The 16,463-nt window shown below is 52.1% G+C and overlaps 1 protein-coding gene across 1 annotated transcript in view; it reads left to right on the forward strand.

Annotated features, from left to right (window-relative positions):
• Window positions 1-14,752: 14,752 nt before the first annotated feature.
• ALX4 (ALX homeobox 4) overlaps window positions 14,753-16,463 on the forward strand; it is a 44,205-nt gene continuing 42,494 nt past the window's right edge. Inside the window, exon 1 of the mRNA XM_064452295.1 lies at window positions 14,753-15,353. Coding sequence (XP_064308365.1) covers window positions 14,963-15,353 — 391 coding nt within the window. The 5' untranslated portion in view covers window positions 14,753-14,962. The remainder of the gene's footprint in view (window positions 15,354-16,463) is intronic.

Consider the following 16,463-nt stretch of genomic DNA (forward strand, 5'->3'; position numbering starts at 1 on the left):
ATTTATTCTTTTGCCTTGCCAAAAATCTTTTCAACTTCCTCTAGTGCTTGTACAGCCAGAGGAGAGCAGAACTGTGTGCAGCATTTGAGTAGCAGCCTTACCAAGCATTGTACAACCTCTTGCTCCCAGAAATATGCAGCGTTACTACTGGTGTCACAGTGGTAGTATTTCCATTAAAACCCATGAACAAATTTGCTTTTACTTTTAAAAGTTCCATCTTAATTCCACAGTTTTTAATCTGGCAGTATTAAGACAGGCATCGTCAAGAAATATGAGTAGGCAGATTTAATGTAAATTGACTTTACCAAAGAGGCAGCATTCCTGTTTGAAAAAGACAAGCAGTTCCTCCTACGAGACCTATTCCTGTGAAGCCATGTATTGGTAAAAGACTTTTATCCATGCTGTTTACTGTAACCATTGCACTATTTAATCCATAAACGATATCAGACTACTCTGTATATAGCTCCCTGAATCTTCTCTTTCAGTCCTAGACTTTGTATTGTTTATTCTTGGAGTCTTGTGGATTTGCCGTAGATTTACCTCTGTGTAACTGAGAGCCCAGTCTGGGCAACTGGGAGCAGTTCCGTCTAACTGTACGTGCCGGAGAAGGGACATAGCGAGGATACTTTCACAGTAATATTTTGCAGCAATGATCCAAACTCACAAGAAATTCCTGTGCCTGTAAGTCTATTACTTTGTTAGAGGAAATTGTGTTTGTCCTTTGATTTTTTTTTTTATAAGAGCATATGTCTGTCAAAGGTCTGGGGAGCTGGGCTGTGTTAAGGCTCCGGCCCAGTACCAGCCATGAGGTTCTCCCACTTGGGAAAGAAGAAGGACTGGGAGCCAGAGGCGACCCTCAGGCACTTGGTCTTCCTTTATCTGTCATGCAGGGCGAGGGGTAACTCAGCTGCCCCCACCAGGGCACAGTGTCCTTGCAGTGACTGCCAGACCCTGTGGCCATCCTGATCTTCACCCGTGCCATGCAGAAACCTGCTCGCACGATTGCCATTTCCAAGCTGCTTTTCCAGCTGCCGCCTCCCAGCGCGGCAGAGAAAGGATGTTCACGTACCAGCTGGGCAGCAGCACAGAGGGGATAGTGTCACTGTCTGTTTGCAAATGCTCCCTGCACCAAGGATATGCTCCCAGTCAAAAATAGCCCTTGGGTTTACATGTGTTCGCTAAACAAATCATAAAGCTTTTAACCCCACTTGAAACCTGAATCGCCTGAGTATTTCTAATCAGAGAGAGAGAAAGGCACCCTTATGTGTTGAGGTAAGGCATTGTTTGTTTTTTGCTGCATAACTAAGCTTTTTATTTTCACTTCATTTTCTTTTTGGTCAATTATGGTTGAATGAGCTCAGATTTTAATATCTGCGTGTTTATGCTACTAGCCACTGCTCCTGCTGCTTCTGGAGAATAGAGGATATTGGTTTATGGTCCATATGAGGCACAGAGAGAGAGAGAGAAAAGAAAGTTAACTTTAACTTTAAACTATACTTTAATCAATTTTTTAAGAACAACTCATGGGCATATTCCTGCTTTTGGCTCTTAAATGATTTGCATAATACTCAAAGGGCTTAAGATGTACAAATATCTTTAAGAGCTATTGTGCAGAGGTAAAGTATAGAGTAACTTCGCCGAGTTATTCTAAATCTGGGAAGGCAGGCATTTTCATAAAGAACTGTAGGTTTTGTACACAACTGGTAGGATGCTTAAATGCTCAGTATATAGTATTTCAAGTAAAAAAATACTGTCTCTCCCTCTCCTCTCGCCTTCCCTATCATCAGTTGACATCGATGGTTGAAGGCCTTGGCAGAAAAACTAAATCACAGATAAAAAGTAATGCAAACAGAAAACCTAATCCTGCTGCCAAGGAGCTGAAGACCAAAATTTTTATTGACTTTAGCACAGGCCAGATTGGGCTCAGGCACACAGAAATCAGGACAAGTCACTATCTAAATTGTATGAGCCAACATAATGCAGTCTCAGGAGGCTAGGGAGAAGATTTCCCTTTGAAAACATGTCCACCCAAATGTATGAAATGCTGGAGCTTCCTATGACTAAGGGAAGGAGACAGTTCCCAAAACTCAACCTCCCTCACAGACCTGGATGTATGTTTCCTGGACAGCTCCAAAAAATACATATATTTGGTTTTAGCAGATAGAGAAACAAACTTGAAAGTCCACATGCCTGTACTAGTTGCATCTATGTGCCTGTGTACTTTTTCTGGAGACGTGGGCTGGAGAAATTAGTTTTTTGAACACTTGTGAGAACTGTTGCCTGTTCTTGCACCCTTCAGTTCAGATATCTCTTTACAGGTCACTGGTTTAATACCATGAGCAGCCACTGCTGTAGGGAGGCCACACTGCTGTATGCTGTCCTTCGTACTCTTACCAGAGGAATCTGTCAAGAGTTTTAAAAATCAGTACAAAGGCCTTGAATTGTCCTCTGGTACTGTAAGGAGACAACGCAAGAGGTGTAGCCTCAGCAGATGTGAATAGCAACATCACTGCATTTAGCTTTACTGGAGGTTTTTTTTTTTCCTCCAGTGGATTAATCTAATTTCCAGATAAATTCAGTTCCCCATGACCATATTTGCAACTCGAAGGACAGGGACACAATCTGGTAGCTCTGGTCAAAACCACATCATTGTTTTTCTTTTGCTGCTATAGTTATTTAGGGATTTCAAAGGAGGACAGTCTACAAGGATCAGCTCAGCAAACTTAGGCTAGCTTCTGTTAACAAACCACAAGAGTCTCTGGCAGCCTGTCACATGCATGTATGAAATGAAGATCAGGACAAGCATTCAAGAGGACACCACCAACTCCTTCCCACTGCTTCTGACAGCAGGTGTCCTGGGCGGTTCCCAACGCCAGGGCACCAACTCAGCCTGCTGCCAGGCCTGCACCCAGGATAAGAAAGAAATGGTGTCCTTGGGGAGGGAGAGCTGGATGCAAGTCAATGGATAGAGTTTCATTTCATCCTCAACCATGGAAGTAACCAGACTCTTGTTTCCATTGTATCTGTGAGGTCTCTGTTCATCCATGCAGTTCAGTGATCTCATCCTCACTCTTTGTCGCAAGGTAAAATAAATGTATGGATTTAAGGCAACTGAAGGTTTTTAAAACAAATCTCTTCTCATCCCTCAGGAAATCTAAAAAAAATCATATTTCAGCTTTCTGTTTTGTTTAAATTGCATCACACAACTCCATTGCCCTCCTGGAAATATCACCCAAGAGCTACCTCAAATATGAGCTGGGAGAGTGCTGATCCAGGTGAAGTAAATCACACCAGTCATCCAGAGTGAACTGTTATTCCCATTCTCCTTCTAAAAAGAATATTAACCTAGTAAAAAATAATAATAATAAAGAATAAAATGCTGAGTTTCTTGGAACTGGCTATCAGTCCACTGGGTCAATTTAAGGCTTTTAGTGAATATATTCCTTTAGTGCTGCTTGAGGCCTTGAAGAGGAACTACTATACCTTTCCCAACATTTTGCAGTGCCGTGTGTTGTATAAAAAAAAGAAATCATCTGGACATATCCCTGGACTTTCTTGTCCAGCCTAGCTGCGAGTCTTTCTGATTCCAGCTATTGGAATGCAATCAACCCAAACCCAGACAGCCCTCCTTCTGAACAGTTTTATCCACTTCAGGCGTTGCTTGATTTCTCCTTTTCCGAGTTGAGACATATACTGAGGAGTCAAATGGCTTGTGTAAATCACCATGATGTCATCAGGGCCATGCCAATTTCTACATGGTAAAAAATCCAGCCTGAGTGTTCAGTGCAGTAAGCCTGCCGTAGAGAATTCTGCTGGGAAGGAAGATGGGAAAAATACAGAACAGGTTAAAAGATGTATCTTAACCCCTCTAGTATATGGGGTCACAGGCTGATGCATTTCTTGAAACGAGTCAGAAAGTCACAAATACTATTCACAGAGCAGATGTTCTGCAGTTAATAGCAAAGACATGTTTGATTAATACTGTTTTGCTGGCAAATCTAACAGTCTTACCCTACAGAGCTGTAGGTTGCTCACCTAAATTTCTATTGAAGAGAAGAGTGAAAAGAAAGCAAAGGACCAGCTGCTAGGTGTAAAACTAGCGTTAGCCTTATTGAAACTGTTCATCAGCACTGAAGCCAATAGAGCAAACAATTTGTAAGAAGTCTGACATTTTCTGGCCCTCTTCTGGCTGCAAATACAGTTTTGATAATCATTGGCAAGGAGGTAAGAGCTGTTTCCACTTCTGTGAGCAGAAAGTTTGCTGCTGGGCAGCTCACCATTGCCATGAGTCTATTGCTTCCAGTAAAGTAGGCATGAATTCACATGCACCTATGCACACCTCCTGTGACACGTGTGTGACCAGGATTAATTCAAATGGAAGTAATCACATGAGCTCAAAAAGGGAGATAAGAAAGTGTTATTATGGGCAGTGATACCTTCACTGTTATCAGTGTGTTCAGGACCAAGTCTTGATACTTGTGTTATGCCACTGAAAAAAAAACCAGGCCCACTGGAAGACACTATGGGCATGAGTAATATATTTTGGCCCTCTGTGATTTGGGGTTTTTTTGCCTTTGATTGCTTGATATGACAAGATGCAATGCAGAAGCCCACTCAGATGGCATGGAAATTTTGCAGTCATAGACAGCACGAAGTCCCTTTTAAGAAAAGCGAGCCCTATACCTATTAAGGTGCTGTGAACACTTATTCAAACATTTATAATTTATGTCAAAATATAAGAATTAATATGACATAATAGATCCCGCTACTTCTGGAATTCATTACCATAATACTTAATTTATCAGATAACACTTTCCCAATGAACCTAATGTCATAAGCCAAGCATCACAGTGGAGGTTAATTTTGTCCATGGGGACCTCAGTGTTGGATGTGAACTCAAGAGCGAGGTTGGCCTGACCACAGAAGGGATTGAAAACACCCCTGTGCCATCATAGCAGAACTGGTTGGTGGCAATTCAATGCCCTTGACCCACAGCAGTGAATCTTTCTGATTTCCCTCCTGAAATGTAGGGAGAAATGAACACCATACATGGGTACTCAGAGACCAGAGCAACCATGTAGAAAGGAGAGCACTGGTTGAGCTGGTAAGCTTTACAGGACCACTGGAGTCTGGCCTGAGTAAGTGTGTGCAGGCACTGATAATTCAGGGAAACATTACAGGAACAATATGGTCAGTCTCTGAATCTGCCTGGGGTCTAGAGTGATCTGGGAAGAGGAGGAAATCTGGAAAATCCAGATATTGCCACAACTGGATTAATACGCACAAAGGCATAGACACAGCCATACTGGCATGTGCCCTGGACAGGGAACACAAGGCAAAGTGTGCCTTGCAGAAAGGACAACCCAAAAGCTTCTGCAACTTTTAAACCTGGTTACTCCTTAAGCCCATTGGCTTCTTCTGGTCTGATGCACAAAGATGAGTTTCACATGTTCTCCAAGCTTAGCCCATGCAGAGTTCACACGCACATGCTTACTGCGAGCCTGGGACACATCTCTCATTAGTTAGCAACCTGGTTACGTAGTGCTGCTGCTCTCAGCACATTTTTGTTAACCACATCTGAATCAAGTCCAATTCAAGGGTTGCTACTTCTGGGTAAGCAATCAGAAGTTTAAATTGCATCTGGGTAAATATTCACCATTGTATGAGGGTTTAAGCTACTCTCACCAGAGTCAAGAGTCATCTCTTGGAACGTGCATGCTGGTTAGGAAATGCCCGTGGCTTGTGTGGGTGTACCACCATCTGTCCGCATGGTTTCATCCTTTTTTGGTGGCAAGTGTGGGCTTAGTGCTGGTGCAAGCAAAGGACTGGTGCCTTCACAGAGAAGCAGATGCTCTGAAAGCTTTTCACAGCTCTGCCACGTACTTCAAACCTGACTGGCAACACCCCTAGTATTCTCCCCTGCGTAATTTGGCCAAGAAATCTCAGTCTTTAACTTCCAGACCTCATTATTTCAATCTCAAGCCTCTATATGCCGCAGTCCTTCAGAGCATCCCACCACTGAGCCTGGCTTAACACAGGTACAGGTCCCTGTGGAGTGCTGCTGAAATATGCCAAGGGAGGAGGACATAACGAGAACCCATGGCAGGACATCTGTAATTTAAGCCAGGATTTGAACCCAGACCTTGGCAGATGTCTAGGAGAATTTTGCCCAAGTGTGCTTGTTTTCCTCCTTTCTTTTTCCAAGTGTTTGTTTCCCAGTTTGCACTAAATTTTATTGAAAACATCAGGCTAATAGCAATGGGGAGAGAGGTTGAGTAGATTTTGCCTCTTTTTCCCTTTTCTTTCTGGAATGCAGCCATCAAAATAAACATTAAATGCAAAATGCTAGGGCTTGAGTTATTACTTGTGAGGGTGCTGGGAGGGAAATTTATAGCAACATTACTGTGTTTTGCTAGAAATCTCTTAATGCACTGAAGTGGAGAGGTGTGTGTGTTTTTTATTAAAATGTTACACTCTATAAATCTGAGCAGCGAGGAGGACACAGGTGGCCCTGGGGCTCAGCTGACTGGACTGTCATTTCTAACCTGGGGAAGGTCTGTCTGACCATCCTCCCGCCCCATCCCAGCATCAGCACAGCCGCAGGCTGTCTCCATCCCAGACTTCAATGGCTGTGGAGGGTCCTCAATTGTTTCATTGCTCTTACTGTTGTTGCTGTTGGGTTTGCTCTCTCTTTTTTGTCCTTCTGATCTTTAAGCCACCAAAGATGGCTTAAACAAGATGGACAAACAAGTCACACTAAGTCATTGCTCCTGCCTTGAGAGTGAGTTTCCTAACAATGCTGTTCAGACATTTATCTCCTTTGACCTTTCTCAGTGAGTTTCTCTCGTGATCTGGCTGCAGTTGTGTCCTGTTGAGGTTTCATGGGTGGATGAACTTAAAAGCTGAGGATAGCTGCTGGGCAGAGGTCTCTCACTGTGGCTGAGCAAGGTTGTTGGCCATGCAATTCGGAGGTGGGGTGCACATCACCAGGGTTTCTGACTCAGTAGTCTAAACCACAATGGTCTGATTTCTGTCTGAGCTGCTGCAGCTTTCATTGGCTCCAGCAGAAGGTGAAGAAGCTCTGGACCTGGGGAAATACCAGCCACTTGTGTCCCTGTGTCTGTCAGTAGATCAGGTACTTCTGCCTGAAACGCAGGGTCCAGCTGAGCCACCTACCTGGGAGGATGGCTGGTGCTGCTGAGCTCCTCACTAGAGAGAGGGGCAGAGACCCACAGGACTCCAGGGCTCTTTCCCAGCTCCCAGCAGATTTTGTGGCTTAATATGGGTTCGGGCAATCACTTGTTCAAGACTCAGTTTCTCTGCTATAAAACAAGGGCACTTCCCTTATTGTGAAACTTTAGAAAAAAGTAAGTGGCATCCTCATGGGATGTACATCCAGACAAGCCCTCAGCCTGCTCCACTGCGTGCAAAATTTCTTGGATCTATAAGAAAGAGCAATCCTGGGCCATCCCATGGAGGGAATCTGTGAACCAATTCCCCCTTAATAAGGCATGGCTCTGACACAATCAGCCTCGATCAGATTTTTTGAGGGAGCTGAAAAAAACCGAAAAAACTAAGGAAAATGAGCGTTCCTGGAAGGCTTAAAAAAATAAACAAGCAAACAAGTAAAAGAAAAGGTCACAGCTATGGTCCAGGAGACTCAGAGAGCAGCTTTAAGCCCCTGCTAGGAATCACATCTGCTCGGAGATCCCACCGCAGTGGCTGTGAGACCCGAGAGTGCTGGGAAGTTGAGTCGGTGGGGGTGGCAGGCCCAGGGCCGGGGGTGTGTGTGGTGTGCCCGGGGGGGCCCCGAGCTGCGGGGGTCTCCCGAGAGAAGAAGCCCTGCGAAGAAGCTGAGCACGTTATTTGAAAACCCCCCTTGTCCTGCTCCTCTCCCTTTTCCAGCCGTTTCTGGAAGGCACTTTTCCACGGCTCGCCTCAACTTCCCCCCCCCCCAAAAAAAATCAATGTTCCCCTTACTGTACCCCTCCCCGAATGAACCTGCTGAAGAAAGAGGGGTTTGCTCCGGCTCCACTTCCCTGAAAACCGGCGCTCCTAGCAGCGGGATGGGGGCAAAGCCACTGCCGTGGCCGCGGGGCATGCGTGGGAGCGCTCCCTGCCCGGGCCGGGAGCTCCGAGGAAAGCTGCAGCCCTCACCGTGGGCGCCTGAGCCGTGCTGGGTCAGTAGATATCAAAAATCACATGGAAGATCACTTTGTGCATGGTGTACTGACCGCCTAGTGTGTTGCTTTAATTGGGACGTAATTATAACGAGAAAAAAAAATCATAAAGGTTATTATTCTTAGCAATGGATCAGGAGTTGCGTTATTTGAGGAGATATGTTCTTGTTTGGTTTAGGGATGGTTTCGGGGAGCTGCGTGGAGATTGCAACGAGAAAGGTGGATTTTTTACAAAGGGCCCGGGGTGAAAATATCTGTCGGAGCGTAAGGCAAGGAGGGGAACAAACGAAACTCAGCGGCTGGGCGGGAACGGGGCCTCCCCATCGCGGCGGCCGAGGGCTCGCCTTGCCCCGAGTGCCTCATATTTGTAATTAAAAATATCCACGCTTCCCTGGGAGCGCTTTTCATCCGCCCTCAGCAGCAGGCACCAGCTGCTCATCACCGAGGGATGCTGGAAATGGGTCGCCGGGCTGGAGCACAGCCATCCGCGGGACCCGGGCGGCGAGGCCGGTTCTCAGCACCAGGCGTGCCTGGCCGGGGGACGAGCTCCCTTACACAGTACCCCCCCTTCGCTCGGCCTCCCCGCCTGCCCCAGCCTGTGCCCCGGCCCCGCCAGGGGCTGTCCCGGCTCGTAAAGGTCAGGGGGAGCCGCTCTGACAGGTGCACCAAATGCTGCTGGATTCCTTCGGCTCGAAGCCCCCTTCTCCTTGGCCTCTTTGTTTCGGGAGTAGGGCAAAGAGGACATTCCCAGGCCGGCGCACCCCACGGGGAAATGCTTCCTGCCGCGGCGCATCGCCGCTCCCGGCCCCCGAAAGGTCACCGGTGCCCGGGGGGCTGCCCTTGTCTTCTCCGCTGGTCGCTTGGGGCGGTGGGTCCTCCCGGCCGGTACCCAGGGCCGGTGCCCAGAGCATCCCTCGGCTCCTCCGGGCTCTCCCCTGCAGCCTCCCGGGGTAAGCCCGGCAGCCAGACTTCACGCAGAGCCTGCGAGCCGCCCTGCCTTCCCTCCGCTGGGGCTTCAGATTCAATCAAAAAACAGCCCCCGAATTCAGAGCGAGGGCTGGCAAGGTCACGGGCAAAAGGACAGTATCGAGGAAATTAATAAGTGGATTTTTTTCCCCCCGCAGGAAGGAATTTATAGATAGCCACTGAAACCTCCAACCCTGGCATATTAATGCCTAATGGCATATTAGACACAACTCCCCCCCCCCCCCCAAACGGGTGTTCGGGGTGCTTAGAAGCTGGACGGAGTGTGCGGCAGCGCTGTCACCCAGCCTGAGCCCAGCCCAGAGTCGGAGGGAGGCCGCCCGTCTGAGCCTAGCTAAGCCCGGGCCGCGGCAACCGCGGCGGCGGGCTGCGCTCTGCCGGGCGGGTCCCCTGCTCCGCCTTCCCATTGGCTTTCACGTAGTGGCGTCATCGGGGGGGGCCGCGAACGTGATGGCAAAAGCAGTGATTTTTTCGGTTCCATGTTTTTCTGGTGGGAGGACGGGACCGAGGGTTCCGGGGTGCTCCGCGGATTCCGGGCGCTGCTGCCGCCCCGCCGGCCGTCTCCGTCCGCCGCGGCTGCCTGCGGCCGCGCTGAATAAACGCCCTCCGCCGCCTGCAGCTTGAAGCGAGCGCGGCACTGCCTGGGAAAGAAAACAAAATTAAAAGAAAAAAAAAAACAGAAAATAAATTTTTTTTTAAAAAAAAGCCATTTTGCCAGAAAGCCTGAACCGGGCCCCTGCGGCCCGGAGCGGGTCGCCGAGCCAGACCGGCTTTAGGTCGTCGGGAGTACCCCCGGGCCGTGCCAGCGGAGCAGCCCCACTCCTACCGCCCCTCCCCCACGTGCCCCGCAGGGACCCCCGCCTGGCTCCCTCCCCTCCGAGCGGGCACCGGGGATCCCCTGCTCTCCGCAGCGCCCGGCAGCCCCGGCACCCACCCGAGGTCCACTTGTCCGCACGCAAGGGACCACGTCCGTGCCGGGTTTTGGTGAAAAGGTGCACAGATGTATAAAGACACGCGTTGCAGACGGGGCTATGCGAACTTATGGGTCCGCAGGGAGCAAACCGTCCCCAAAGCAATAAGGAGGGCCGGTCTGCGGGGTTGCGGGGCCGGGGGCTGCGGGGCGAGAGCCAGCGGAAAGCGGAGCCCGAGAGCAGGCTTTGTGCCTTGCTCAAGTGCCGTGGGCTCTGGCTTAAGAGGCAGCGGGAGGACCTCGGAGGACTGGGGGAGAAGGGCTTCGCCCCCCGGCGGGGCAGGGGCCAGCCTCGCCCGATTCAGAGCCTCCTCCTTCCCTTTCCCCGGGAAGGAGAGGAGCGGGGTCAGCTCCATCTCTCTGTAAGCGCCTTCGCGACACGAAAAATGTGTTTTAATAATATTCGTCATCGGATATAAATATGTATACGTTTATCCCCAAGAAAAGCCGGTGCCCGGCGAGACCCAGAGCGCAAGGCGACAGGTACCAGCAGGGACTGTGGCTAGGCAAGCTCCGGTCCCGAAATAAAGATGCAAACGTCGTCCCGCTGGGAAGGAAAAGATTTAAAAAAAGAAGTTGGGGAGATCAACACGAATATTTTTCCCCCTCTCTCCCCCAGCAGTGGTGTTATAAATAGGTCGCCTTCAGATCTCGGCCGGTACAAAATAAGCCCCAGCTCTGAAGTGGCCCCACAAAACAACCCAATGGGGAAAAAAAAACTGGAGGCGGTTTCCAAGAGCGGGGCTTTGCCAAAGAGCCGGGAGGGAATGGTGTGAAAGATCCCCCCCTCTACATCTCCCTCCCCAGTGAAACGAGCCCACTCCCTGAACCGAGGTATTCAGCCTCCCACCCCCCGGATGAAGCGGGGGGGACCTGGGGTGCTGGACCCCGGATCCCGCAGCCCCGCCGGCTGCGGGCACCGGCACTGGCCCCGGGAGGCCGGAGCCCAGGGACGACGGTGGAGGCTTGGCGGAGGGACGACACGGCGGGTTTCTCCTGGCAGTGGCTGGGAAAGCGGAGAAGCGCATTCCTGCCTCCTTCTTCTCCTCCTCCGGGCCCCCTGCGAAAGCCGGGCTCGTCCCCGCCACCTCCCCACTGCCCGCTGGCTGCAGCCCCGCGCCCGGTGCGCGGGGACCAGCGAGCAGCTCTGCCTTTTCCCTGGACATGACACGAGCCCGAGTGTCTAAATCGCACGGGAAATAAAAGATTTCTTCCTTTCAGGGAGGGAGATGTAGGATCCGACCGCCACCGCCTGCCCCTCGCACCGGGTCCTCATCCCGGAGCGACGCCCGCTCCTGCCCCGCTGGAAAAGAAACGGCTCCTCTGAAAAAAACCAGGCAGGGCTGCCCTCGGTTGCTCCCTTCTCCCGGGGATGTCGCCGGGAGGGGACACTTGGGTCTCCCGAGGCTGGAGACCTGGGCGATTCCCCTAGCAGCGATTTGCTCTGTCGGAGCTGCCGTCCCTTAAACACGGGACCTGTTGGGTCTTACCTGGGCTCCGCAGCCCTTCCCTGTGTGGGGAGAGACCCTTGGGACTGACCCCTTCCAAAACCAACAGCGACTCGACCTGAAAACGGTCTCGATATAAAAGCACGGAAAAACCCCGTACGGAATCGGTAACCAGTTGCCGCCGAGCGCAGACATTTCGGCCGCTCTTTCGCCCCTTCCCTTTTGGACTCGGTGTAGAGACAGGGGGTTTGGGAGTCACTCGGAGGGAAAAATTGTGAAGTCCGGTTTTAAGTGGTGCGTGTCCCTTTTTGTTTGTGCTCCGACGCTCCTGGATCCTCCAGGATGCAACACTTGCCCCGCAGCCGGCAGTTCCCCGCTTGCCGGTGCGGCGGGACCACGAGGGCAGAGCCCCACGGCCGGACCGACAGCCAGTCCCAGCGCCCGGTATAACGTGGAAGGCGGCTGCAGGCTTCCTGGTTGCTTTTATGTTCACAAGGCTCCGCTTCCAGCTAACGGGGGGCTGAGGCGGGGGGGTCCCCGCCAAACTTGCTGGAGGGATTTCAGGCAAAACCCAACCCAAGCAAACGAAAACCGTCAAGAAAAACGATTTCCCGGTTATTCGTGTCCCCACTCCACACACACATACCGTCAGATCTCCGGGTATTTGCGAGCACACTTTCCCTCGGTAACGATTCCCGAATTAACCTCCCGCTTCCAGGGACACAAATTGGCCATTAGAGAGAGGGTTTTATTGCGGTCCTTTCCGCCGGGATGCGGATTAGCTGTGATTGGGAACTAATGGATTTTTCGTTACAGTTTAATGCAAGGAGGGGCTGGGGGAGCGCTCCGGCCAAGGCAGACCCCGGGCAAGCCTTCCTTAGGCTCGGCCACCCCTGGGCGGCTCTGCGAGCCCCCGCACCGCAGCGCTTCTGGAAAAAAAAAGATAAATTTAAAAAGAAAAAAAATCTCCTGCCCGATCCCGGAATCCCTCCTTTTAGTTTTTGTCGTCGTTATTGCTGTTATTTAACTTTGCCGACCAGAAATCCCGAGGCCGAGTATAACGCCGCAACATCGAGGGCTGCCCTCACATAATTTCTTTCCGCTTGCTTCTTCGTTCGCCAAAATAATTGCTCGGGGAAATAACTAGTCGGGAAGCGCGTATTTAAGGCGTTCGCACCCCCAAATACTGTCCTCCATCAGCGCGGCGGTGAGTCCTCTGCGGCTGAGCCGGGGATGGGAGGGTCGGGGTGCTCCCGGTCCCCGGACCCTGCGAGAAACTCCGGGTACCGGTAGCGCCCCGGTTCCCCCGGCCGCCCCGAAGTGGTTTTTAGAAAGACTCTCATGCACTGAGTTGGTTTGGTCTTTTATTAAGTCGTGGACAAGTGAGAGAGAGCGGGCTGCGGTGGAGTGGGGGAGTTTGGGAGGGGAGAGAAGAAACGACAAGACAAGAATTAAGCAAGGTAGTAAAGAGAAGAGGGAAGGCAAATCCGCTGAAAATTTTCTTGGACCAGAAAGCTGAGCGACCGCAGTGCTGCTCTGAGAGAGACTCGCAAAATAGTTTGAAAACAAGTAAATGAATCCGTCTCTGGCAGGTTTTTAACGACGACCTCGCTAGAAACCCCTTCTACATCGGGGGGGCGAGGGGCGGGGGGGGGCTGTTCTTGTCAGATCCGAGCTAATGAAAACGGCGGTGCTGGTCTTGCTCATGGAGCAAAGCCCTGGGGGGCAGCGGCGGCCACGGCCCCCCCCCTCCGACCTGTCGTCCCCGAGGGCTGCACCCCTGGCCTGCCACCCCCCCAAAGCCCCCAGAACGGCATCCCTCTCCCCCGCCCCCCCCCCCCCCCCCCCCGCGCACCCAGATATACACAGAGATGAAAGCCACGAGTCTCCCCGCTCTCTGCACAGGGGGGAGGAAGCCGGCGAGGGTGGGGGGTGACAAAGGAGGACATATGGGCCGGGCCCCGGGGGGACCCCGCGGGGAGACCCCAGCGTCGCCGGTGCCCCCGCTCCGCCGCGGCCCGCGCTCCCGAAGGAGTTAAGGGCCTTCTTTTCTTCCCTTTTTCTCCCTCTTTTTTCTTTTCTTTTTCACTTTTCTTTCTTTTTTCTTTCTTTTTTCTTTTTTTGTTGACTGAAGAACTGTGGATGTAGTTTGCGTAATATCTTTATTACTGAAAACTTCAAGGTAAGCGAGCAATAGAAACCAGATGTGGGGATGGGAGGAAAGCAGGGTAAGTGTAAGGGGTAGCAGGAGTTAACCGGGGGAGGAGGGGAATCAGGTTGAATGGCGGGGGAGGGGGGGCGACGGAAGGTGAGTATTGATTTATTTTTAAGCCCTTTTTGGGTTGCAATTGACCCCTCAAACCAAAAAGGGCTCCTGCCAGCCTCTCTCCTCCCGCCAGCCTCTCTCCCTTTGCAAGTTCACCTCTGGCAGTCCCAGAAGCCAATTCTGTGCGCTTGGCGACCCTGTTAAATCCCTCCCTGCTGCCCTCCCGCTTTTGATCCAGTTGTTTTACACCTGGAAAGAGCACATTTTTTTCGAGGTAAATAAATAATGACGGTGATAAAAGTGCGGCGAGAGGCCGCGGAAAGCTTGCCCGGCGATGTGCTGGGGGACCGCGGCACTGCCGTGCCGGGAGACGTGAGCAAAGGGCTCACGACGGTGCTGGGAGAGCTGCCGGCCCTCAAGGGGTTAATGGGGGGGTTAAAGGCATATAGCTGCCGGTGGGGGGGGAATCCGTATTGCCTTTAATCGAGAAGAGGGGGCCGCGAGGAGTGGAGAGGGCCAGGGCGAACACAGCCCGTCACGATCGTCCCCGGCGCTTCCGCCTGCGCGGATTCCCCATCCACCCCTTCGGGTGTCGCCTGTTCGGGTTTCTATTTTTTAATCATAAAAACTTTGGGGGTTGTTTGGGGTTTTTTGTTGTTTGTTTTTGTGTGTGGGGTTTTTTTTAATGAAAAAGATATGACCTCCACCCCCCTCTGCTTCCCCACACCCCATGCACATACATCCCCCCCCCCCTTCCCAGGCCCCCTCCCCTCCACTGTCATCATCTACATATTAATTGGGGGAGAGGTCTCTCTCTCGCTCCTTCCCCCCCCACGTGTGGGGGGGAAAGTGCGGAGAAGAGCCTCTCTAGGGTGTAGATAGTTTGGAGGGCAAGTGTGTGCGAGAGAGAGAGGGAGGGAAAGAAAAGACCCCTTTTACTGTGCGAGATCTTAAGGGGGTTTGGAGATCTGGTCAACTTTCAAGAACATCTGAATCCTCTTAGAGCGCCCTGGCCCAGCTGTGAGTGTGTGTGTATGCGAGAGGGAGAGAGAAAAAGAGGTTCCTGGTGCCCCTCCAAGCGCATTAAGGACACTCGGGCCTTTTAATTTTAGGAATGAATGCTGATACTTGTGTTTCTTATTGTGATCCGGCTGCCATGGATTCCTACTACAACGCAGCCTCCCAGGGCACAGAAGGCTCCTCGCCTTTTAGGGCATTTCAAGCAAGTGACAAGTTCAGCCCTACTTTCCTGGCCAGCAAAGGACAAGGCTTTGGTGACAGCAGCACTAAGTGCCGGAGCCGCTACAGCCAGCAGGAATGTCAGTCCCTGGATGGCAGAGTCCAGGCTCCCGGCTCCGGCGGGTCTCCGGCCTCCTTTAACAAATACCCTCCGCAGCAGCAGCACCTCTACATGCAGCGAGGCCCCTGCAAAACGCCCCCGGAGAGCAACCTTAAGCTGCAAGAGAGCAGCGGCCACAACGGAGCTCTGCAGGTCTCCTGTTACGGTGAGTCCTCGGCGTGCGGCGGGGAAGCACCGCGGAAGAAACCGGAGAGAGATTCCGGGGCTGGAAAAGGGGCCTCCCTGGGGCGGGGAGGGGGGGGAAGGGTGTCGGGGGCTGCCCGGTGGGACGAGTCCTCTCGGGGTCAAGGAGACCTGTCCCGGCTCCGGTGCACCGAGCAGCGCTGCCGGCGGCGGGCAGCACCGTCCTGCCATGGTGCGGGGCTGGGAGGGTTGCTCTGCCCCCCCCCCCCCCCCCCCCCAATATCTTTCTTCCCAGCCGGGTTTGGAACCCGCGATGACCGCAGATAGACGCGTCCCCCACTGCCCACCTCCTTCCTTCCCTCCCTGTCCCGCTTTGCCGTGATTTTAATTGTAATTTCTGAACGGGGCCGGGCAATGCGAGGAAATCCACGGTGAACGATGAGAGAAACGGAAAGAGAAAGAAAGAGTGAACCGCCGGACTAGGCAAAATATTCTCTACGGGGCCCCTCTTGCAGAGGGAGAATTTCTGGATAATTTCACCCAAATCTTCACTTTCCTCTTTAACGGTCTCTCCCGCTTTCCCGTCTCTCACTTTCTCCCCGAATTGCCACTCCCCTAATTGATTTCTGCCCGGCTGCAGATAACCCGCTCAGCATCCTCTCTGCGGGTCATTAGCGGTAATTAAGGCACTCCCTTGCACTGGCGGTCGTCAGGACGGCCTTGGGACTGGGTCGCTTCTCGTGTCCGTTCTAATCGTGGGTTTAAAAGGTTTCTTCGGGAGGTTTCCGCTCTAGTGAGGTGATTAGGGAAAAGAGAGAAACACACACACGCACACACACCCCACCAAAGGAAAAAAAAAAAAAAGAAAAGCCAGCAGCCAAACAAATAAAACACTCGCAATTATTTTTGCCGAAGAAGAGAAAGTGGAAGTGAAATTTCTTCCTCTCCCTCCCGGTGATCTCCGGGCGGGCCAAGAGGGGCTGCCCCGGCCTGGGGCGGGGGGAGGGTCGGCCTTGTCCCCAGCCTGGGTGTACCGGTCCACCGTGATCCCGCCGGGCCGGGGGCTCCGGGGAGCTCAGCTAAGCTCAGCAAGGCGGGCGGTGACAGCGGAGCGGGACCGCGGAGAAGCCAG

Source organism: Phalacrocorax carbo, chromosome 5, assembly GCF_963921805.1.
Source record: "Phalacrocorax carbo chromosome 5, bPhaCar2.1, whole genome shotgun sequence".
In the NCBI taxonomy this organism is placed as follows: domain Eukaryota; kingdom Metazoa; phylum Chordata; class Aves; order Suliformes; family Phalacrocoracidae; genus Phalacrocorax; species Phalacrocorax carbo.